This window comes from Aureobasidium namibiae (assembly GCF_000721765.1).
Source record: "Aureobasidium namibiae CBS 147.97 unplaced genomic scaffold scaffold_3, whole genome shotgun sequence".
Classification (NCBI taxonomy): domain Eukaryota; kingdom Fungi; phylum Ascomycota; class Dothideomycetes; order Dothideales; family Saccotheciaceae; genus Aureobasidium; species Aureobasidium namibiae.
The window spans coordinates 40,262-62,171 of NW_013581206.1; the positions used below are offsets into that span (position 1 = coordinate 40,262).

Here is a 21,910-nt window from a genome sequence, read left to right on the forward strand (position 1 = left end):
CGAAATACATTACCAAAACTCAAGAGATGGGCTCGTACATGTGGTAAGCCCTCGTAGGGCCAACCGCTGTCTACTCCTTGCACTTTCTGTCTAGACAGGAATCAAGTGCACTAGGAGTCATCATTTGAATCTTGTACCTTTCGCGTACTCACGACTGGAAGACTGGTCTTCTGTCATATCTTCACGGTTTACTCTCTCTGGACACCTCTACTTTTGTGCAACAACACACCCACAACCACCTCCTTACAACATGGACCTCGGTTATTCATCATTATGTGGTCGTTTGGTCTCCTCCGAACTCGACCTATCCCAAACACACCAGCTACCTCACAGCCAGGACCTCAGCTATTCGTCTCTCTGTAGCCGTTTGATCCCCTCTCACAACGGCAAATTCAAAACCTTCTCCTCGAATACTCTCTCCGACAAACCTCACACGCTATCATTTGCTACCCTCCCCTCGACTGACTCCGACTCTACCTCTGTACCTCTCGAACAGCGTCGCCATCCTCGTCGCAGCCAAGGAAATGTCGCACAAAAACCCCCAACTCTTGTTCGTCAACAAGAGCGCAAAGCTACCTTTGTCGACGGTCTTGTCGGTATGTGTTGTTTATTGTGTTTTTATGTCCGAGCCCGCCTAACATTCATAGACTCCGCCGCTCAAATGGTAGAAGTCATTTGGCCCTTGTCAGTCGCTAATCACAAGCCTCATTCTGGTGGCGTCTTGTCCTTGCGCAGGTACATTGAGGAGACACTCCGCAGATCTAGAACAAGCTACTCTACCTTGCAGGTGGCTTTGTACTATCTTGTCCTGATCATGCCTTGTGTCCCCAAGTCTGATTTTACCATGCAGCAGTCGGTCGATTCGTCGTCGGTTCGTGCCCTGCAATGCGGTCGTCGCATGTTCCTCGCCGCTCTTATTCTCGCCTCAAAATATCTGCAAGACCGCAATTATTCTGCCAAAGCATGGAGCAAGATGTCGGGACTCAAGGTCGCTGAGATCAACCTCAACGAACGTACCTTCCTCGAGGCTGTCAATTGGAAGCTACACCTCCCAGAACCGCTTTTCAAGCGTTGGACTGAAGTGGTTCTGCGCTACACCCCTGGCCAGGCACCTCAACCAGCTGAAGGGAGCGAATGCAACGGCTCATTTGACGATGGGGAATCCTTGACATGGAAGGACATTATTCCCAAACTCACTCCAGATTTGGATTTTGTTGCTCCTGCCGCATCAGCGACGATCAATCGCCAACGATCAGAGTCGCCAGCCGCAACATATGCCACCCTACCATCATACCTCGAGCCACAGCCAGAAGTCAGACCCCCAACTCCTGTCCTGGGCGTCAACTACCTACCCACACCTCGTTCTACGCCTTCGCCAGCCCGGGCTCCTGCAGTGAGCATCGTCAGGCCGGAGATGTGTAACGTGGTTGGCAAGTTCAGCCGTCGCTCATCGTTTAGTAGCCAGATCTCTTCTGTGCCAAGTCCAGCCTCGATCTTGTCCGAGGCATCACGTCTGTCACCTGCATCGTCAGTGACATCCGTGGGCTCGTACAATTCATTTACTCAGGACCGCATTGCCAAGATGCCAGCAATGAGATCAAATACTTCTTTTTCGATTTTGTCATCACAATTGACCGCGGATGACGCTCAGCCTCGGGCCAGCCGAGCGGTCAAACGCAGCCAGGAGCAAATCTCTGGCTCAGAGGATGAAGAACGACGAGACGCCCTGCAGACGAGAACATCGTCGCTGCTCAGCCGGCAGCAGGGAACCAAGGCCTTGCCCATTATTCTGGACGACGAGGACTGCGCCAGCAACTGCATGGCAGCGGAAGTCGCCAGCTCGAGGGCACAGACTTGGTGCGCATATAGTAATGTCCCTTCTGTGGGAGAGGAAAGCAAGCGAATGCGCGTGGCATAATTCTGCGAATACCAACATGAAGTGTGCCGACCAATTTTTGGCATGCGCTGCATTTGCTCTTATCATTTGATCCCAAAAGCCTCTTGTATGATTTCAATGCCAGAAGCCACAAAGTCATGTAAAGTTAGATAAAAATCCGAACAAAGCCAATCAACAGTTACACAGAAGCAAAGACGAATATCAACAGTCAGATGCGATCATTGGTTTGACATGTTTGAGGAGCGGCAGGAGGTAACCTGCTTGGAATACGCTCGTGCTGTTGGTGTCGTAGTCGTACTGAAAAGATGATAGATGGTCGAGTCAGTTGCGGGATGACGTGGAGCCGAGGGAAAGTTTTGGGCACGTCGACAGAGACGAGGCAGACTCGATGTTGCTGCCCGTTGTGTCTTTTGTTCTGCTGCTGCTGCTTCGCCTGTCTCTCCGAATCCAATATGCTATAGATGCACCACGACTGAAACCCGTCTCAATGTCTCTCCGCCGAACCCTCCTCCGCCCCCGACTGCCTTCGCTAGGCCGACCCTTCGCCCAAGCCCCACCCATCAGGAGTCAGTCCACACATGCGCCCTTCACGTACCGACTGGGCGCCTCTTCCAGCGGCAAGGGCAGCCCCGTAGCCCCTCCGAGCGACAACAACATATTCCCTCAGTCTCTGCTGGACCGCGACGAGCCCTACTTCACATCCGTCGACAAGTTCTCTGGGGAAGATGCCTTTTTCATGGCCAGGATCGCTCGTAGTGACAGACACGTTGTTTTTGGTCTTGCCGATGGTGTAGGCGGCTGGAGGGACTCGGGCATTGACCCTGGACGATTCTCACACGGCCTATGCAGGTACATGGCCATGAAGACGCATCGCCCAGACGCCGAGCGAGACCTGAAGCCTCGTAACCTGTTGCAGTACGGCTACGAGAACGTCATGAGTGACAGGAGCATCCAGGCTGGTGGCTGTACTGCCTGCATTGGTGCCATTGACCCGTCTGGCGCTCTGGAAGTCGCCAAGTGAGTCGCTTTGACCGCGCACCCTATACCACATACTGACCATTGCAGCCTAGGAGATTCGGGCTTTCTCATCCTCGCCCCTGGCAAGGTCTCTTTCATGTCTCCGGCCCAAACACACGCCTTCAACACACCTTATCAACTTAGCAAGCTAACCCCACGCATGCAAGCACAAAATCGCATCTTTGGCAACACCGGTCAGATCTCCGAGACCCCTGCTCAAGCAGACGTTACATCTCACTCACTGCAGAATGGTGAGCTCGTCATCTTGGCGACTGACGGTGTTTTGGACAACCTGTCGGGCATGGATATTCTCAACATCGTCCAGCCCATCATGGAAAAGCGTGGATACTGGGCCGCCGCGTCCAGAGGAGCCTTCGTGAAGGCCGACAAGCTGCAGGATCCCAAAGAGATTGAAGCCCTTTCCAAGCTGCCTTCCGAGATAGCGTATTCCATCATGCGCAATGCCAAGATCGCTGGCATTGATACTCGCAGAGATGGTCCCTTTGCAAAGGAGGTCCACAAGTACTTCCCCAACGAGGAGTATCATGGCGGAAAGCCGGACGATATCGCCGTTGTTGTCGCTCTTGCTATCCAAGATGGCTCCCCTAAAGCAAAGCTTTAGTGTTTTTTTGCTTCACTTTTAATGTTTGCATGGATCTGGAGTTGACGGTCTTTTTTGACATTGCATCGGCGGTGGTCCTGGGACTTGGTAGTTCATCTTTACATTCCCGTATATAACTTCATCCCGCGATGGGAGTTTTGCATATTGTACTGGAACATGGTTGTCGTTGTGAAACAGAGAGGTGGGAGACAAATAGCGTGCGATTCAATACCGCGTGTTGGGTCACACCATCGTGTGACTTTTTAAATGGTCAGGAATAAAGCACAGCGAAATCAGCATTGAAGAAACAGCAACCTTGCTTGGAAAATCAAGCAGATTACAGTACACAGCTACGAAGACAACACAATGGGATACTGCGACTGATATTGCGATCGTAGAGAGATGGTCCGGGTGGTATGCACAACGATAAAAAATGCCAAGCCTTTGCGACTCTCTTCCACTCGTCAGATTGAGCAGTCCGAGTAACGCATTTCGCGAGCACATCATCCAATCCTGCAGAGATATCACATTGGAATCGAAGAGAACCCAAGCCGGAACTCGTAAGACCACCAAGTTGCAAAGAAAATCTTGTTGTAGATCGACCACTACACAAATCAGAGCCAGTGTTCCAATATCGCGCGGGCTTTGAAGATATAAGAAAATATAATTCGACAAAAACACAACAAAAAGTCAGAAAAGTTCTCTCTGTAAACCACTGCCGCTCCTCGAGAACCAATTCACAATGCTGGACATTGGCAAGTCGCCAAGTTTGCCTGCGCCAAAATGCTACTTCAGCACCACGAATCTGGCTACCTATAACGACTCCTCGGAACTACCGACGAAGAGGGCACCTTTCAAACTTCTGCATAGAGCACCATACTACCACACCATAACGCTGGTTTCACCGATGTCTTCTTCCCTCAATATCGCATCACATCCATCAAAATTTGCACGATTACGCTTGCCGCTTCTGGGTCTTCTGACAGCGGACTTTTTCAACCAACACATCAAGACCGGCAATGTATTACTCTTATCATCACCGCTGAAAGTGGAGACCACATCCTCTGAAGCGAGCTTTACATTGGTGGATGGTGTGCTTACTATAATTTGTGACCGGGCACTCTACGAACGCGCTGGTCTTACAGGTACGGCTATCCCAGACCCTCACGCCAGAAAACACGGCAACTCCAAGTTTCGCATCGAGCTTAATCTGCGATTGCCTTCGATGCTTGCTGGGAAGAAAGGATTCGAGCGTATCCTACGGGCTGCCGAGACGGTGTTCACAGGAGAGATCTCATGGTTGTTCTATGATGTTTCTGCAACAGGAGTAGTGGAAAATGATGCGACGCTAGGGAAGGAAGCCCAGATCAAGACTGTCGAGACAAAAGCAGAAGACTTGGGACATATTCTGGTGCCCAACTTCCCAGCGCAAATCTCTAAAGCTGCATTCGAGCAAGATGATCTGGCTGACCTGCTAGAGTGGATCTCGTTCGCGGCCATCGGGTCTCCGAGGATACAGCAAGGAGATCTGGTCGATGAAATCATCAGTCGCTACGAGGTGCCTGTCATTTCACCAATCTCTACCACAGGTGCAACAGATCAACCAAGCACAGGCACAACGATACAGAATCTAACGAAAACAACATTTACTGGATTCATGCCTTCCTCTTATCTCAGCTCCATCTTTGGAGACGCTCTGGTACAATTGAAGGAGTCTTGGTTCGCATTTCTGGTTCACGGATTTGAGGACGGGAAAGGCTTGGTCATACTCAAGACGAAAGACAACAGGCTATTGAGTTGGAATGTCGAGGGTTGAGCATTCCAATAATGCACCTCTGCGAGCATCAAATAACATGTCTTATATCATGGAGGCACATTAAGATCACGGACATACATTTTCTGTCTAGGTCCTACAAACAAATGATACCACACCTTACAGAGATCCAAAGATATGCGTGCGAGGTTATGCTCACTCCTACCTTGTTTGTAAACATAGTACTCAAAACAATCGTAAATCACTCATGAGAGAGACTCTGATTCTTTTCTGAGACGCGATCAATGCACATCTGATCTGTTCGTTTCTTCCCATTGCCTACCTAATATGCAGTCATAAGTCATGCCAAACGGCTGTCCCCAGGTGCGCCTCGCTAAAATCGTAGAACATGTAATGCAGGATGTATTACCCTCGCCGCGCATTTTCAACCGAGGCGAGGTCGCTTACCACCGCCAGATTGACGCTCGTCCCGCATGCGTTTTCTGTCCATCTCCTCCCTCATGATGCGCTCTGCGGCACTCATCTTCTTGGGTTCTTCGACCACCTGAGCTGGCTTCTTCTCCTTGAGGGGGTTGGACTTGGACTTGGACGCAGCCGCAAATACGTTGACTCGCTTGGGTTTGGAACCAAGGTCGAGAGAAAGTTTGGGTGCAGGTGGGGGTGCGACAGGCGCCTCGGCAGGCTTCTCGTCTCCAGTCTTTAACTCCAGAATAGGCTCGGCTTTGACTTCGGCTGGATCTGCAGTGGGCGATGGCTTCTTGTCAGTAACCGCTTCTGTTGAGTCCGATGCTGCCGGCTTGGATGCCAGACCCAGACTGAACGACAAAGGACCTTCTTGAGCCTTCTTAGGTTTGACCTCTTCGTCCTGATCTTTGTGGTTGAGACGATCTTCCTCCTCTTGCTGTCGCTTCTTTTCCTGTGCACGCTTAATTTGAGCATCGAGCATGCGTGTCTCACGCTCTTCGTCGCCCTTTTCCATAGCTTCCTTTTTGCGAACCATTTCTCTGCGTCTCAATGCTTCGGGACTGTCGTCGACCCAGGCAATCTCCAAACCTCTGTCTCCCTCTTCAACTCTGCAGATACCTTCTCTTCCAAGGTACTTGACAAACTCGGTCAAACTAGGCCATTTGGTCGAGTTCATGTGGATGTGTTCTTTGTCGTGAATGTATTCCTGGTAAAAGTGGTTGGCATAGACCTTTTTTTCTCCATGCGAGGTCCTGAGGAGCGTCAAAAAGTCCTTCTTGAAAGTCTCCGAGTATTGGGCAATGTATTTCTTGGGGTCCTCGCCGACCAGCAGCATTGCGCGCACGTGTCCTTCGGAAAGAGTGTGTTGCTTGAAGCCGTTCTCATCGCGCATTTGGCGCTGGCAGACTTGACAGTACCAGCGCAGGCGCTGCAGGCCCTTGGACTTCATGTTGTTGGAGAGCCATTTTGTGCTGCCGACTTCTGCCTTGGGCATGATGGATGTGCGATTTGATAGTGGTTATGTATGCGACCAGGTTTCTGAAAGAGTGAAGGGTGTTGGAAGAAGTTGGTTGATCTATGTAAAAGTCGAGAGTGAATTATCAATCTTGGTCGCAGTCAGAGCAGTGGCGTCGCGAGTCGCGTGGTTGCAACTGCTCCCCCGGCTTCTGCCGCTCCTCTACTCTGACTGATCTCTAGAGTTGGTGTAGTACAACCACGACATCTACCTCGCTTGTAGCCTTAGTCAATGGAGAGAAATGACTTCATTGTTTAGAGTTTCATCTATCTAACCATGTATGTACACAGAAAAGGCCATCTGATCAGATGGCTGTCGTGAAATGCTTTTGCCGTCCCTTGGCTTCATCCGCCTGCTGTCTATGAATGCCAACAACAACAATGCTATGTATGCTAAACGCTAAATCAATCGAGGAAAGTAAAAAGATTGGTGTGGACCACGTTGAGCGCTCTGTTAGCCTCGGCCTCTTCGATAACGCAAGAGATGTTGATCTCGCTGGCACCCTGAGAGATCATCTCGATGTTGATGCCATTCTCCCCAAGCACACTGAAGAAGCGACCGCTGATGCCAACCATGCTACGCAGCTGGCGACCGACAAGACTAATGACGGCCAAGCCAGGGACAAGGTCAATATCACCCCACACGCTGAGGTCGTCGACCGCTCCCTTGAGGGCAGCAGACTCGATCTGAATCTCTTCAGAGTCGGGCCCGGCACCAGACAGGAGGGCGACCTCGGAGTGGAGAGCCATGGATACATGGACTTCGGACGACGAGATGAGGTCGACGGACAGATGCCACTTGTCGAGGACAGAGAAGATGGACATGAGGAAGCCGTGGGCGCGCGTACGCTTCTTGGAGTGCACGTTGAGCACGGTAATACCGCGCTTAATTGTGACAGCGGTGGGACGCTTGGGCCCATCGTGGGTGCTGAGACTGACCAGGCTGCGGTTGCGGAAGAGAGAAGGCTTCTTCTCGCCGAGGTCATCGGCTTGATCGGGCCAGATGACGGTGCCCTGGTTGCGGGGGTTCTTGACGTTCTTGATGCGGATTGGGATGCTAGCCTTGATGACCTGATCCATGGTGAAGGGGTGAATGACTTCAGATCCATAGAAGGTCAACTCGGCAGCCTCGGAAGGGGTGACGGAGGGCAGCAGGCGAGCAGTGGGCACCTTGCGAGGGTCTGCGGTGAAGATACCATCGACCTCCTTCCAGATCTGCAACTCGGAGGCGCCAATGCCGACAGCAACCAGAGCGGCGCAAAGGTCGGTGTAACCACGTCCAATCTGGGTGAGGAGACCGCCAGGGACGTCGCCAAAGTAGCCAGTAATGACAGGAACGGCATCACCGCAGGCGTGGACAGCGGCAGCGAGAGACTGGGCCAGGTTGCGGTAGAAGGAGTCATCGATGCGTTCGCCGACGGGGAAGTCGATGACATTGCTCAGATCGACGTATTTGGCGTTGCAGCCACGGTCCTGCAGGACGGCCGTCATGTACAGACACGACAGCTTCTCGCCCTTTGCGACAATCTTGTCCTCAGTACGCTTGCTGACCTCGGTCAAGTGCTGGGCAGACTCGAGAATCTTGATCAGGGAGTCGCACTCGGCATTGACAGCATCCGAGTAGGAGTCGAGAATGTCGGCCGACGAGATGGTGTCCTTTGCGACGGCAATATGGTCGACGCGGATGACATCGACAATGTCGACGTACTTGCGCGAGCCAATGCGTTCGGCCTCGCGGGCAGCGCGGAGCAGACGGTTGGTGGTGCCCTCGCTCTTGGTGTAGGTGCTGCGGGCAGAGCACACGATGGCGGTGCGGTGGTCCTTCAGGCTAGCACTGGAGATAGGGTCAGTACACAGGAGGGCCAGGCAGAGCAAGAGTCGACGTAGACGTACATGACAATGTCTTTGGCAATGTCGACGGCAAACTTGCCGACGCTGGTGCCGCCAAACTTTTGCACGACCCAATTGCCGCCGCCGGGCAGGTTCTTTTCCTGCTGGTGAGGTATTGACTGTTCGAATCCGTTGGTGTAGGCCATTGTGAGGGTGATTGAGGGGGAAAGTGGTCGTGTGTGTGTGTTGTTGAAGTGACTATGTGTTTTTGCTATTGTTCTACAGCGAGGACTCGAATTGACTCACGCGGCGTTGAATGCCATGGCCCCCCCGATTTCGCATCTGCCCCACTCCTCGATGAAAGACGGCTCTGACGTCCGCGTCTTGATTAGTTTACGCCAGATAATAATACACTCGCATCACTTTCGTTTCCATCCCATCACGACCCACAACTCACACGATGCCGCCGAAGCGCATGACCGCGAACCCCCTGGCGCCTCTGCGCTACCGCCCGGGAAAAGCTGTCGGCCAGCAAGAATCATCATCAGAAGAGGAAGACTCCGCCTCGGAATCTGAAAACGAGTCGCAACAACAGACCAAGACAACTACCGCCCCGCCAAAAGCAACTTCCTTTCCCAAATTCAACTCGAACATCACCAAAGCCGACCTCGAGCGACGGAGACAAGAGGCCCAGCTCTTGCGCCAACAGAACGCCGAGCTCGAAAAACAAGGTCTAGAAGGCTTCGAGACAGCTTCCGAAAGCGAAGGTTCCGCCAGCGACGATGAATCCGCATCCGACCAAGACGACCAAGACGATGAATCAGAGGACGAAGCACCAACTCGCAAGTTCGTCGCTCCAAGCTTCATTCCGAAATCACAGCGCAAAACTCCCGCCGCACCAGTCCAAAACGAAGAAGCCATAGCCGCCGAAGAGGAACGCAAGCGCAAAGAAAAAGCCGACGCTCTCCTCCAAGCACAAATCGACAAGGACGCCGCCGCTCGAGCTGCTGGCCGCAGAGCTTGGGACGACGAAGATCCTGACGCCATTGAAGACGTTGACGACACCGACAATCTGGACCCAGAAGCCGAGCTCGCAGCCTGGAAGTTGCGTGAACTACGCCGTGTGAAGCGAGACCGCGAAGCCATCGAAGCTGCCGAGAAGGAAAGAGAAGAGATTGAAAGACGACGAAACCTGACGGCCGAACAACGAGAAGCCGAAGACGCAGCTCACATTGCCGCCCAAAAGGAGGAAAAAGAAGGAAGAGGCCAGGCGGGCTTCATGCAGAAATACCATCACAAGGGCGCCTTCTTCCAGGACGACGAACAACTGGCCGAAATCTCCAAGCGCGACATCATGGGCGCCAAATTCCAAGACGACTCTGGTAACCGTGAGATTCTGCCTCAGTACATGCAGATTCGCGACATGACAAAATTGGGCAGGAAAGGAAGGACGAAATACAAAGATCTCAAGGCAGAAGACACTGGACGTTGGGGCGCAGAGGACGATAGAAGAGGTGGTGGGCCTGGTTATGGAGGCGATAGGTATCAGAATAGGGAAGGAGCCACCGGTGCGAACGCTGCTGCTGTGGGTGAGCGGCGAAGGAGAGACGATGATCGTGGTGGTCGCGACGAGAAGAGGGCCCGCTACGACTAATCTTTTGCGAAAATAGTCGACGACCTTACGAAGAACTTATTATATACCCTGCGGGCTAGCTATGCCATGTCCGCTCCCCCCTTCTGGTTGTTGGATACACCGAGGTTTTGACTGCATAAGAGACGCAAGACGAAGATTATAGCTGGTCAGGCTAGAGGTGGGCTACCTAGCCGCGACCAGCAGCCTCCCCATACTGCCGAGGTAGCTTCTTGCTACATATATAACGAGAGCAACGACGATAGACCATATTCATCGCATAGCATATAGCATCATTGTTGATAATCAAATATCTCCACAGCAACTCACACATGTGCAAGCTTGGCATGACTTCGTCACTCGTCTCTGTTCACATCTTCGTTCACCTTTTGCGCCAACTCACCTATCTCGCGATACACTTCTCCCAACATCCACCATGGCGCATCAGGCAGATGCTACTCGCATGCTCGATGACCGCGGCTACACGGGCACCCTGATTCGCGGCCAGAACCCACTCCTCCTCTTCGAAAAAGCCGTTCGCGATCGCATTATCGACTCGTACTACTGGAAAGAACAATGTTTCGGTCTCAATGCCGCCACCCTCTGCGACCGCGCCATCGATCTCTCCTTTATCGGCGGTACCTACGGCATCGGCCAAAAACCTACTCCCTTCCTCTGCCTGGCTTTCAAACTCCTCCAGCTCACGCCAGAAAAAGAAATCATCTTGCACTACCTGCAGCAAGATGACTGGAAATATTTGAGAGCCTTGGCCGCGTTCTATATTCGTCTAGCCTGGGAGCCTAAGGATATCTACGAGACGTTGGAAATGTATTTGAGCGATTACAGAAAACTGAAGAGGAGGACGAGGGATGCGTATGCTTTGAGCCATGTGGATCAATTCATCGATGACTTGCTTACGAAAGACCGCGTTTGCGCCACCTCACTCTGGAAGATGCCAACTCGTACACAACTAGAAGATCTCGACGTGCTCGAGCCACGCGTCAGTCCCTTGGGAGATGAGATTGATGAATTGGATGCAGAAGATGAAGATATGAAAAACACAAGTGACGGCGGGGTTGAGGAAGTCAGGAACGGAGACTCGAGATCAAGGAGCAGAAGTTATGACAGCAGAAGTAGGAGTCGTAGTTACGAGAGGAGAAGGAGCAGGAGCAGAAGTTACGATCAATACGACAAACGAAGCAGGAGTCGCAGCTTCGAGAGAAGGAGAAGCTATAGCCGCGATCGTGATGGCAGAAGCACAAGTCACAGCCGTGAGCTGCCAGACAGGAGGAGGAGTCCGCAATCGAGGTCAAGATCGCGCTCGAGGGGTTGAAAACATGTTCGATGGAACTCAGAGAGACAGCTTGCTGTGGTCTTGAGTTTTCGAAACATGCCGCGACAATCCAACCACGGTGGTGTACACACACGGCCTTCATCGCTCCATGTATGTCCAATGTCCAACCACAGAGCCTCTGGACACCCGGCTCCTCAGCTACAACCGAGACAGTCAGCAAGATACGAGTGCCGCACCACGACGTCCAATACAGCAATCTACAAGCTTGCCCGCCGGGCTGGCAACAAAACACCACGAGATTGCACTCAATACATCTGTCTCCAAGCTTACAACAAAGTCGAGGCACAGGAAAGAAATCAGCTCCAAGCATCCAAGAAGCAATGAACCACTTCTCTAGTAAGAACTCCGTCAGAAACATCGAATGCCTTTGTCCCTCTCGGATTCCGTCTCTAGCGTGTGCCGCTATTGTTAATTTGCAAACCATTCTCCAGACTTTAGAGTTTACAAAAAGACCAGAGTACTCGGCTACAGGACTAGTCACGATAGACGTTTTGATGATCATCAGGAGAGGAAGTTTTACACGTGTGAAACAGCTGCAGCAACGGGAGCCAAAGCCAGCCCCGCTGTCCAAGTTTTGACCAAGAGTGACGTTCGAAACTGCAGAGTGACGCACGATTGCTTCCACCATACCATCCCTGCTCTTTGACGCGATCGATCTCCAGCCATTCTTTTTTTGCTAATAAGCTGAAGGGAGAGCTGCCCTGCCGTGCCTGCGCCTCATCATTCTCAATTCCTTGATCAAGCCACGATTTCTTCCTTCGTTGATAAATAACCCAGTTCCTCGTTCTTACATTCCAAGTCTTGCGATACCCATTTTCGACATTTATACTTAATACCTTCCTACTTGTAGAGGGGGATCGAACAATTTCTTAGAATGGCAGAACACCAAGATAAGCCTCTCAATGAGTATGTTTCACGCGACCAAAAACTTCAGCCTGTATGAGAAGCCGAAACGCTAACGGTAGTCAAATAGGCTTTTGTCTCATGACATGGTCGACATCTATGTCGGTCAGGAAAACACCAAATGGATTCTCCACGAGAAACTCTTGTGCTACCGCAGCAAGTTCTTCCGCAACATCTTCTACAGCAAGGAGAACAAGAACCGCCAGTTTGGCCTTCCCGATGAGGAGGATGAGCCTTTCCGTCTTTTCGTAGGCTGGCTCTACAGTGGACACACTCCCACACCCAAGGAGGAGAAGGACCTGACCATCCTCCTGGATCTGTACTTGATGGTTCGTTGTTTCGATGATGCAAATCTTGAATACAAGCTAACGACAATTGCAGGCCGAGAAGTGGGAAATTCGCGATCTCACCCTGGAAGTTCTCAAGAGCGTCCGCAACTGGTACAAGGAGTCCGACACATACCCCGCCCTCCGCCGCGTGCAATACATCTACGCCAACACCGACCTCGAGTCTCCCATGCGCCAGCTGCTCATCAGCAGTGTCGCCAGAAACCTCGTCACCAGCGAATCGGGCATGCCTCCTCAGTGGGACAAGGCTCTCAGAAAGAATGGCCAGCTTGCTGTCGACATCATCATCGCCATGCAGAAGTGGAATCTTGAGAAGGAGAGCATCCCCGACCCCAGACAGGACTCGGTCAAGCCCATTCTTGAAGAGTCTGAGCAGGCTAAAGCCCAAAAGAAGGATGGCCAGCAAGACGACGAGGACCAGAGCAGCGAGCAAGACGGCGAGGAGAACGACGACGAGAACAATGAAGAAGAGACCGAAGAGGGTGCTGAGGATGGCGAGCAAGAGGAGGGTGAGGACAACGAGGATGGCGAGCAGGAGACCGAGGAGCCCCAAGAGTAATGGGTCACAAGATACCCGATGAGACGAATTCTTTTATAATCTTCGTTGTAGCAGTTAATTTTTCTGGATAAGCAGGTAATTCAATTTCAAGATATTTTTCACCTTTACTCGAAGACTTGATTGCGCATGGGGTATCAGAGGGATGGCGCAACTCGTCAAGCATGTCCGTAATGACAGGAAGCGGAGGTTGAAGCATTGGAAGAGAAAGGTGTGCTTTACATGCGTCTGGGAGCGGGCATGTTCTTCTTCTCCTTTTGCGAGACCTTCTTTCTGCGTCTCTCGATGAGTCTCTCTCTGTCCTTGGACTTCATGCTGTCGAACTTGTTGACCAAGGCCTGTTGCTTTTGGTCCGACTTCTTCAGGTAGAAGGGGTTCTTGCCCTGTGCAATGGCTTCCTTCTCCTTCTTGCGGTGCTCGCGTATCACTTCCTGTTCTCTTTCCTTGTTCTCACGCGCCTTCTTCTTGCTTTCCATGCTGAGCAGCTTGCGCTTGAGGACGGCCTTGTCATCTTCGTTCTTGCTCTTCTTGATGGCAGCCTTGAGTTCGGCCATCTCCGAGTCCTGGTAGTCGTTGATGAAGGAGTACTTTTTTGCAAGGGCAGTATCGTCCACGGGGCCACCTAGTGGACCGAAGCGAGGGTCGCGAACTTGAATCTTAGGTACATCAATGACCTGGCGCTTTCGGGTGACCTGTCTGTTGGATGCTTGTGCCATGGGGGCGTGTTTGGAGCTACGGGCATGCGGAGCGCCATCCTCGTCCGAATCGCTATCACTGTCGTCGCTGGCGTCCTTTGTTGACCGTGACTTGTTTGCTGCGGGTTTGGTGGTGGATTTCTCTGCTTCCTTCTTGTCCTTCTTGTTCTTCTTGGGGGCGGGCTCGGCTCCTGTTGATCCCCTCAGCTCTCGCAGGCGAGCGCGGAGAGCTTCCAGTTTGTCTTCTTTCTCAGTGTCGTCTCCTGCGGGTCTTTTGCGCTTTTTCGAGATGGACTCCTGTGCTCTCGACAATGTACCGAAAGAGATGCTGCTCAGTTTGTCCTTGACGTCTTCTTCAGCGTCTTCGTCGGAAGAAGATAAAATGTCGACCTCATCGCCTCCAGTCTCAATGATAGATGCTGACGAGTCGTCTCCGGAAAACTCTTCGTAGTCGTTCTCGTTGTCTGAAACGTCGGCGCGCGCCTTGACGCTTTTTCCAAGCGGTAGAGGCATTGCGTTTGAGAAATCTAAAATGTTTGGTGGAACGGAGATTTTCTGGTCGACGAGTTCCTGAGCGCCAGCTGCGAATCGCGATAACGAATGATGCCAAGCTTTTGGTTTCTTATCGGCGGCCTCATGTCTTGCCCACACAACTTCCATTGCTGCAGACGTGTCCTGAGAACATGAATACATCGGTTGAACAAAATGCTCACTGAGAGCTGTAGACATGGAGTTTCATGAACGAACTTGTGTTTGGACTTGTGGAAAAGCGAAACAAGCAGCTTTTGATTCTGGCATGCCGCATAATTGACTCCAGATTATTCAGCCCGTCTCGCGCGCGCAGCCAACGTCAATCACGAGTCCCTCTCGTCTGCCATTCCAAAATACAACACCGACAAAACCATGGCCAAAATCTATGCCGAGTATCTGTCCAACATCAAAACTCTGGCTATCACCACAGTACTGGGAACTCCCAGGAACGACACCACTACGTTATGGCTATCGAACGACCGCACAAAACTTGTTCTCGAACACGATCATCACAGCCATCGCATATTCCTACCAGCCAAGGTCCCCGGTCAAGGAACCCAACATCTACAGCTTCCCAACACAGGCGAGCTGCAATGTGTAAATCGTATATCCGCAGAACCTATCTTTGATCAAGAAGAATCTGTCAGTCTCTGGTCTGCAACTCATCTTGACTCAGGGACGGCAGTGAACTGCAAAAACTGCGGTACTCTCGTATCGAGCGAGAGGATCCGTGTCTGGAAAGATCTCCCGTCCGAAGCTTGGGCTGAGATGATGGACCTGTGGCATTGCCACAAACCAGAGGAACCCGAGACCAATTCCGACGATGCCCCAGCACAGAAAGGTTATGCTGCTGGCAGTAAGCTTATAGCTCAGGTTGGTGTTGGTCTAGTCGATGTCATGAGTTTCCTCCTCTCAGAACACGATTGTACTGTCGAGGTAAGCCATGCATTTCACTTGCTACTCATTTCTCTTCTCTCGCCCCCCTGCCCCTTCCTCTCACGGGTTTCAAGAAGGAGTGCTCTGTGACCACCGTCGCCTCAATCAGATACCGCTTCGATACAAAAACCCAAGATGAAACCCGATGCTCGGTCAATGAGCAGACCCTCGGCTCAGCTAGATGGGTCGCTTACTGTATCGTTAACGAATCGTCCCTGTGAATCATCGTCGTAGCTTAGAGTAGTTGGCTATGACAAGATACATCAGAATGGCACATCCTCGCCACCGTTGCATGCTTGTATTGCTTGAACTAACAGATTCCATCAGTACCGATCAGTTGAGAACGACGACAACATCCTTCAAGCTCATTGCAAGAGTTGTGATGCAGTCCTAGGCCATCGTGATGCTCAGACTGAGGGTGTACGGCTGCAGAAGCCATACCTTGCCCTTTCATCCAAGAAGAACAGCACCACACGATCCTACGACGCAGCATATTGGTTCTCTTGCTATCTCAATCAAGCGATAGAAACCCAAGGTGTGCGAAAATTCGTCTTTTCGACCCTTCCATATGAGATCTGGGTGTTCTCGACAAACCTGGCCTATTCGTCACTGGATTGTCCAGATCCAAAGCAAGCAATGAAAGTCTTGTTCAGAGCAAGACAGGGTGGTCAAAACGTCGAGACGCTCCGAGCAGCCAATCTTCTGATAGAGACGCTGACCCTGTCGTCAACCATGGAGAAGTCACTATATCAGATTCTACAGCGGGAGAACTCCAAGCTACCAGGGAGTTTGAGGAGTTTCATGGGGTGGGAGGTAGCGGTGTTGCCTGTCTTGTCTAGCTCCAGCATCAAACAAACACGAATCTAGATCAATGAACTTGATCTATGCTTGTCCAAGCAAAATCAATCATCACATCTTATCGCAAACAAAGTTCCTGGCACAAATCATCATCCTAGGCTGATCCGTTTCAGCTTCAGTGTAACGAGTGTCTGCATTACAAGCCCGGTGACGGGAGGTAGTCTCCGAGCAGAGTTCTGAGCTAACGGTTCAGCAGCATTGTATGAAATGCATCGTCAAATTTTGTGACATTTCTTCGAGTCTCTTCAACAGTGCCGCCCGCAACAGCATCAAGATTTTTGCACCGTATCATCGAGTCTGACGTTCCTAAGCCCATCCGCCGCCTTTTCCGCCGAATCCAGTGCTCTCCTCCACAGGCTTTCTGTTTCCGCCCCTCTGGCTCTTCTGCTGCGCCGCTTCATGCTTTCTCAGCTCCTCTGGAACCCTCGAGATTGAACTCTTACCCAGCATCTGCTTCAGATCATACAATACATCATTATCCTCTGGTCCAAGGAACGTGATAGCCACACCAGACTTTCCAGCACGACCGGTACGACCAACACGATGGGTGTAGGATTCGATGTTGGTAGCCATGTTGAAGTTTACGACCAGAGATACGTCGGGGACATCGATACCACGACCAGCCAAGTCGGTGGCGACGAGCACTTCTGTTTTGCCTTCGCGGACAGAGAGCAACGCTGCTTCTCTCTGCTCTTGTGTTTTGGAACCGTGTAGCGTGACGGCTGAGTATCCCATCCGTTGGATGTCTTTGGCCACGGCGTCGCAGTTGCGCTTGATGTTGACAAAGACAATGATCGGGGGTGCGAATTCTCTGCTGGACAAGATTTCGCGGAGTCGGTTCTTACGCTTGTCTTCGCCAGAGACGAACTCGACACGTTGTTCGACTGTGTCTACTGCTTCGCCGACGTTTCCGATGGTCACAATGGCAGGGCGACGGAGGTATTTGCGCGCGATGCGTTCAACAGCCGCAGGCATGGTGGCTGTGTACATCATAGTCTGGCGGTAACGACCTCTTCCGCTGACGTGCATCTGCATAGCTTGACTATTTTCTGCTTCGTCCGTGTCTGGTTTCTCGTTGCCTACAGGTAGGGCATCGAGAATCTTGTTGACAGGTTCTTCGAAGCCGAGATCGATCATGCGATCGGCTTCATCCATGATGATATAACAACATTGGGAGAGAACGAGAACGCGACGTTCGATACAGTCAACCAGACGACCGGGTGTAGCAATGATGATTTCGGCTCCATTGCGGAGGTTATATGCCTGTTCTTCGATAGAGTGACCACCAACGATGGACACACAAGTAAAGCCTAGAGGTGTTGCGAATTTCTTTGCCTCAATCTCGATCTGTTGTGCCAATTCACGGGTTGGTGCGAGGATAATGGCGTAAGGACCGTCGTTTTTGGTGAGTTCATTGAGAGCAGGCAGTTCGGAAATGTAAACAAGGAGAGGTAGGAGGAACGCGGCAGTTTTACCAGAACCAGTCACGGCAACACCGATGAGATCTCGTGCTTGCAGAGCCACAGGGATAGCTGCTCGTTGAATTGGCGAAGGATCCGTGTAGCCAACCTGGTCAATAACCTGCAATAGTCGGTTGGGCAACCCAGACTCCTGCCAGTAACGCATAGGATTTGGGATAGATCCACCCTTTGTGCCAATGTTGAAATCTTCCTTGAAGATGCGCCAGTCTCGTTCGCGCATCTGAGTAAGCTCTTTTTCGCTCCAGTGCTTGTCGATGGCGTTGCGGCTCTCGTGAGCCTTTGTCCGTTCCTTCATGTCCAGAATCTGTTGTGCTCGTTGTTTTCCGGTTTCGGGGTCAAGTGTCGGCAGCAGTTTTGCGTACTTTTCGGCAGCCGTCTCGTCTCCATCTGCATATCCCCCGAGCCTGGTAGCAGGAGCAGCTCTATCCTTGTATAGCGGATCGGTGTCGGCAGTTGTGTCTTCTTCTGCGTTCCATTCGAAGTTGAACTTTTTCTCGGTGGTTCGCTTGCGCTTCTTTTTTGCCGAGAAGGTTGATTGATTTTGGTCTGCTCCCATATATCTTTGGCGAATCGAGGCTTGGGCGGCCTCTTCTACGGTGGGCTTCTTCACGGTTTGGTTGCCGTTGATAATGGCAGTCTGTTTGGGAGGCGGCGGAGGAGCCATGTCGTAGCCTCTGTTGTGCTGATCCTTGTTCCTCCATCCAGAGGGACCTGAAGGAGGTTGGCCGCCTCTCTGACTCCTGGGACCAGTGGGAATGGCTGGGCGACCGTCCATGGTGCGATTATTGCCCGTGTTGATTTGAGCATGGCCACGACCAGGCTGCGGCTTGTTGAAAGAATCGCGCTCAACCTCTGCCCTCTTCCTTGCATCTGCAGCCTCCCTGTCGAGCTTCTCCTTAGCTATCCTCTCACGCTCGGCACGCGACAAGAACTTTGGCTTCATGGCAGCTGCATCGGCGGCCTTCTTCCTCGCTAGAATCTCCTCGATGTCCAGAGGCTGACTTTTTGGTTTTGCAGTAGGCCATCCTTTCTTGAGCTTCTTCGAGGGCACCATGGATGGACCGAGTTCTTGGTCATTGTCGTTCGGAGCTGGTGGAGGGGGCACATCTGCGACCGGCGGCGGCGGCGGGGCGGCAACATGTTCTGTGGGAGGAGGCGGTGGCGGTACATCTGACGGAGGAGCTGGCGGAGGGTCCATGGTGACTGCGTGAGGGTGGGCGAAGAAGGAAGGGCTGGTCCAAAGCAGAAGAACAGGCAGGCAGCCAACGATTCGCATGTGATCGAGGCGCGGCTGCCCGCAAAAGCTGGAAATCTTGCGGCGCAACTTTGACCTGTAAATCATCACCCACGCCGTCATCATGGACTGAACAAACCATGCCCAGCCATGTTCTACGACCTGAACGTCGACTACAACCCGTCGTCGACCTCCGACGCTGACTTGTCCAAGACTCTGGCCTTCCTGAGTGAATGTGAGGCCGCACAACTCTTCCCCCGGGCCTGTCATATGCTAATCTTGACCAGTAGGATACAATGTCATTGCCTTGAACCACACCATCTCTGGCAGGCTGCCATCAGACCTCGTGAGTCTCGTCCATCCGACCATGCGACACGCACACTAACACAATCCAGTCCTGCGCCATCCCCGATCCTCTACCATTCAAGACCCCGCCTTCCTTGACTATCCTTCGTCGCTGCACCTTGATCTTGTCCGAGTCTGCCACAAACAATCGCCTGGGCGCCCTCGCAAACAGCTACGACATCCTCGCTTTGCGCCCCGTCGACGAAAAGACCTTCCAACATGCCTGCGGTACCGCCGACTGCGACTTGATCTCCCTGGACATGACCCAACGCCTGGGCTACCACTTCAAATTCAAGACCGTCTCGGAGGCAGTCAAACGCGGCGTCCGTTTCGAGATCGCATACAGTCAGCCTTTATTGGCTGAGCCTGCTGCCAAACGCAATCTCATCAGCAATGCCACGGGCTTGATTCGTGCCACAAGAGGTGGTCGTGGTATCATCATCAGTAGCGAGGCCACCAAGGCTGTTGGCTGTCGTGCGCCCTGGGATCTTGTCAACCTAGCTGCTATCTGGGGACTGGCTCAGGATCGCGGCTATGAGGCTGTCAGCAAAGAGGCTAGGAGTGTTGTCGTTAGTGCCAAGTTGAAGAGAACCAGCTTCAGAGGCGTCGTAGACGTTGTATATGGAGGCGACAAGCCGGCAGTCAAGGAACAGTATGAGAACCAAGGGCAGAAAGACAAGACCAAGGTCGCAGCTCTCAAGGACAACGGCGTCAAGAAGAGAAAGGCCGACGAGGTCGAAGACACAACGACAGATGCTTCCGAAAAGCCAATCTCAAAACGAGAGCAAAAGAGAAGGGCAAACAAGGCCAAAATGGAGGGTCTGGGTCAAACTGCTTCTCCGGCCCTGTAGACACAGAATCACCTCAAACGAACATGAGCATTCCAGAATCTCAAAACCTCTAATCAGACACGACTGTGATTCTCTCCATCCAAACGTCTGGTATAACTTTTCGCGAGGCTCGGCCTCAGGTATTTGAGCTGTTGGATGCAAGTGTATAGGGGTATCATTATCGTATATAAAATCCAGGTCAAAATTTCCAGACCGCTATGCAATTTTCCTTCCCACGTTGCCCACACCTCTTCCCACGATCGACACAACCACATCTCCTGGGTTGCTGCCATCTCTCAATCCCCAACCGCTCATTCCAAACTCTCTGAGATCTCGTGCCAACTGCACAACCTCGTCTGTGCCCACCACATCCCTGCCCAGCACCAGTCTGCCCACGTCTTCGCTGCCCATGGCCATGAGTGTGAGCATAGTGGGTGCTGCTACGATGGACGCGCAGCCGCCTTGTGAAATGCTTTCTAGCAATTGGTATGCGCATGCTTTGCCGATATCTTCTGGTGCTTCACCGCCTGCTGCCGAGCTGGCCACGTCTGCAGAGTACAGAGTTCCTGTGTTTGACTCTGCGACCAGACTGAGTCCGAAACCCACACCAATCTTCTTCTTCGCAGCAGCGTTATTCTTTTCCGGCGCGGGAACCAGAGGTGCGGACGAGACGTCTGAGAAGATGTAGGTGTCGGCCACAAACTGATTAAGCACGCCACGCGCCGTATCGATCATTCTTGCGTTGTTGGCGCCTGCAACTCCAGTTGCATACGCTACACCGCGTATCCTCTTGACTCTGCCGGCATTCATTATGTGTATCGTTTTCGGCAGTCTGACTTGATGTCCAAACACCAACTGCACCTCTCCACCACCTCCTCTTCCACCAGGACCGGGATTCGAGCGCTTCAAAACCCTCAACTCGATGTTGTTCTGAATTCCAAAGTTCTTGTAAAGCGGCAGGATAGCCGTTCGCACTGTGTCCACACTGACATCGCCTTTGTCCGTTGCGCTCGTGATGACACCAGGACCAGTGAAAATGACATTGACTTGGGCTTTGGAGAAAGCAGCCAGCATACACAGGGGTATGAGGAACCAACTGACGCCTCTAGCGCAATCTCTGGGCAACTCGTGCTTGATCACACCGCCACTTGCGCCGTAGCCGGCCGCACTGCCCACGATGAGTCCGGGCTTATACACCAGCGTCGTACCGGTCATGGAGAATTCGATCGCCGAGCCGTTCGTTACAGCATCCAAGAGTCGAAGGAATGAAACTTCGTGAGGGGCAAGACCAGGGTTTGTATGGGACGAGGCGCGGATTTGTGAGATGCGGACGGGGCGGCCAGTGAGGGTTGCGAGGACCAGACGGGTGGTGAGATGGCCGGCGCCATTGAATTTGAGCGGTGTAGTTGGTTGCGTGGTCGCCATTGTGCTGAGCAGATTTAAGAGAGAGCCGCTCTCGTGAGTGTTGTGATTGTTTGATCCTGATAGCAAGAAATTCTTGGGCCCAGGCCTCTCTGAGATTTTTTGTTCTGACCTCGGCGTTTTGATGAGCTTAAATCCGGCGAGACAACCTTCCCCACAATGTACCTTCTCGGCTGTGGGGATGTTCAAC

At 52.2% G+C, this 21,910-nt stretch overlaps 13 protein-coding genes across 13 annotated transcripts; 8 read left to right on the forward strand and 5 right to left on the reverse strand.

Annotated features, from left to right (window-relative positions):
- Nucleotides 1-490: 490 nt before the first annotated feature.
- M436DRAFT_11602 (uncharacterized protein) lies at nucleotides 491-1,216 on the forward strand (the record flags this gene model as incomplete). Its single annotated transcript, XM_013574466.1, has 2 exons — nucleotides 491-596; nucleotides 648-1,216. Coding segments are annotated over 2 exons (675 nt in total), but the record flags the coding sequence as incomplete, so codon positions are not given.
- Nucleotides 1,217-2,384: 1,168 nt separating this feature from the next.
- On the forward strand, nucleotides 2,385-3,536 carry M436DRAFT_39898 (protein serine/threonine phosphatase 2C; the record flags this gene model as incomplete). Its single annotated transcript, XM_013574636.1, has 2 exons — nucleotides 2,385-2,914; nucleotides 2,963-3,536. 2 exons carry the CDS (start codon nucleotides 2,385-2,387, stop codon nucleotides 3,534-3,536), a joined length of 1,104 nt encoding a protein of 367 aa, XP_013430090.1.
- A 721-nt stretch (nucleotides 3,537-4,257) lies between these two features.
- M436DRAFT_39589 (uncharacterized protein) lies at nucleotides 4,258-5,331 on the forward strand (the record flags this gene model as incomplete). The annotated part of the gene is made up of 1 exon (XM_013574575.1): nucleotides 4,258-5,331. One exon carries the CDS (start codon nucleotides 4,258-4,260, stop codon nucleotides 5,329-5,331), a length of 1,074 nt encoding a protein of 357 aa, XP_013430029.1.
- Nucleotides 5,332-5,713: 382 nt separating this feature from the next.
- M436DRAFT_39835 (uncharacterized protein) lies at nucleotides 5,714-6,748 on the reverse strand (the record flags this gene model as incomplete). The annotated part of the gene is made up of 1 exon (XM_013574623.1): nucleotides 5,714-6,748. The coding sequence occupies one exon, from the start codon at nucleotides 6,746-6,748 to the stop codon at nucleotides 5,714-5,716; it is 1,035 nt and encodes a 344-aa protein (XP_013430077.1).
- Nucleotides 6,749-7,173: 425 nt separating this feature from the next.
- M436DRAFT_39916 (aspartate kinase) lies at nucleotides 7,174-8,804 on the reverse strand (the record flags this gene model as incomplete). Its single annotated transcript, XM_013574641.1, has 2 exons — nucleotides 7,174-8,602; nucleotides 8,662-8,804. 2 exons carry the CDS (start codon nucleotides 8,802-8,804, stop codon nucleotides 7,174-7,176), a joined length of 1,572 nt encoding a protein of 523 aa, XP_013430095.1.
- A 254-nt stretch (nucleotides 8,805-9,058) lies between these two features.
- On the forward strand, nucleotides 9,059-10,252 carry M436DRAFT_61075 (uncharacterized protein; the record flags this gene model as incomplete). Its single annotated transcript, XM_013574791.1, has 1 exon — nucleotides 9,059-10,252. The coding sequence occupies one exon, from the start codon at nucleotides 9,059-9,061 to the stop codon at nucleotides 10,250-10,252; it is 1,194 nt and encodes a 397-aa protein (XP_013430245.1).
- Nucleotides 10,253-10,664: 412 nt separating this feature from the next.
- On the forward strand, nucleotides 10,665-11,464 carry M436DRAFT_39527 (PRP38-domain-containing protein; the record flags this gene model as incomplete). The annotated part of the gene is made up of 2 exons (XM_013574564.1): nucleotides 10,665-11,312; nucleotides 11,375-11,464. 2 exons carry the CDS (start codon nucleotides 10,665-10,667, stop codon nucleotides 11,462-11,464), a joined length of 738 nt encoding a protein of 245 aa, XP_013430018.1.
- A 992-nt stretch (nucleotides 11,465-12,456) lies between these two features.
- Nucleotides 12,457-13,391, forward strand: M436DRAFT_39373 (uncharacterized protein; the record flags this gene model as incomplete). The annotated part of the gene is made up of 3 exons (XM_013574540.1): nucleotides 12,457-12,488; nucleotides 12,556-12,814; nucleotides 12,867-13,391. The coding sequence occupies 3 exons, from the start codon at nucleotides 12,457-12,459 to the stop codon at nucleotides 13,389-13,391; spliced, it is 816 nt and encodes a 271-aa protein (XP_013429994.1).
- A 224-nt stretch (nucleotides 13,392-13,615) lies between these two features.
- Nucleotides 13,616-14,440, reverse strand: M436DRAFT_10299 (DUF947-domain-containing protein; the record flags this gene model as incomplete). The annotated part of the gene is made up of 1 exon (XM_013574464.1): nucleotides 13,616-14,440. A coding segment is annotated over one exon (825 nt), but the record flags the coding sequence as incomplete, so codon positions are not given.
- Nucleotides 14,441-14,986: 546 nt separating this feature from the next.
- On the forward strand, nucleotides 14,987-16,417 carry M436DRAFT_70194 (uncharacterized protein; the record flags this gene model as incomplete). The annotated part of the gene is made up of 2 exons (XM_013574907.1): nucleotides 14,987-15,550; nucleotides 15,878-16,417. The coding sequence occupies 2 exons, from the start codon at nucleotides 14,987-14,989 to the stop codon at nucleotides 16,415-16,417; spliced, it is 1,104 nt and encodes a 367-aa protein (XP_013430361.1).
- Nucleotides 16,418-16,714: 297 nt separating this feature from the next.
- M436DRAFT_61080 (U5 snRNP-like RNA helicase subunit) lies at nucleotides 16,715-18,943 on the reverse strand (the record flags this gene model as incomplete). The annotated part of the gene is made up of 1 exon (XM_013574792.1): nucleotides 16,715-18,943. One exon carries the CDS (start codon nucleotides 18,941-18,943, stop codon nucleotides 16,715-16,717), a length of 2,229 nt encoding a protein of 742 aa, XP_013430246.1.
- A 330-nt stretch (nucleotides 18,944-19,273) lies between these two features.
- M436DRAFT_61081 (ribonuclease P protein subunit p30) lies at nucleotides 19,274-20,319 on the forward strand (the record flags this gene model as incomplete). The annotated part of the gene is made up of 3 exons (XM_013574793.1): nucleotides 19,274-19,358; nucleotides 19,411-19,469; nucleotides 19,519-20,319. The coding sequence occupies 3 exons, from the start codon at nucleotides 19,274-19,276 to the stop codon at nucleotides 20,317-20,319; spliced, it is 945 nt and encodes a 314-aa protein (XP_013430247.1).
- Nucleotides 20,320-20,514: 195 nt separating this feature from the next.
- M436DRAFT_40699 (18S rRNA biogenesis protein) lies at nucleotides 20,515-21,723 on the reverse strand (the record flags this gene model as incomplete). The annotated part of the gene is made up of 1 exon (XM_013574774.1): nucleotides 20,515-21,723. One exon carries the CDS (start codon nucleotides 21,721-21,723, stop codon nucleotides 20,515-20,517), a length of 1,209 nt encoding a protein of 402 aa, XP_013430228.1.
- Between the last annotated feature and the right edge of the window lie 187 nt (nucleotides 21,724-21,910).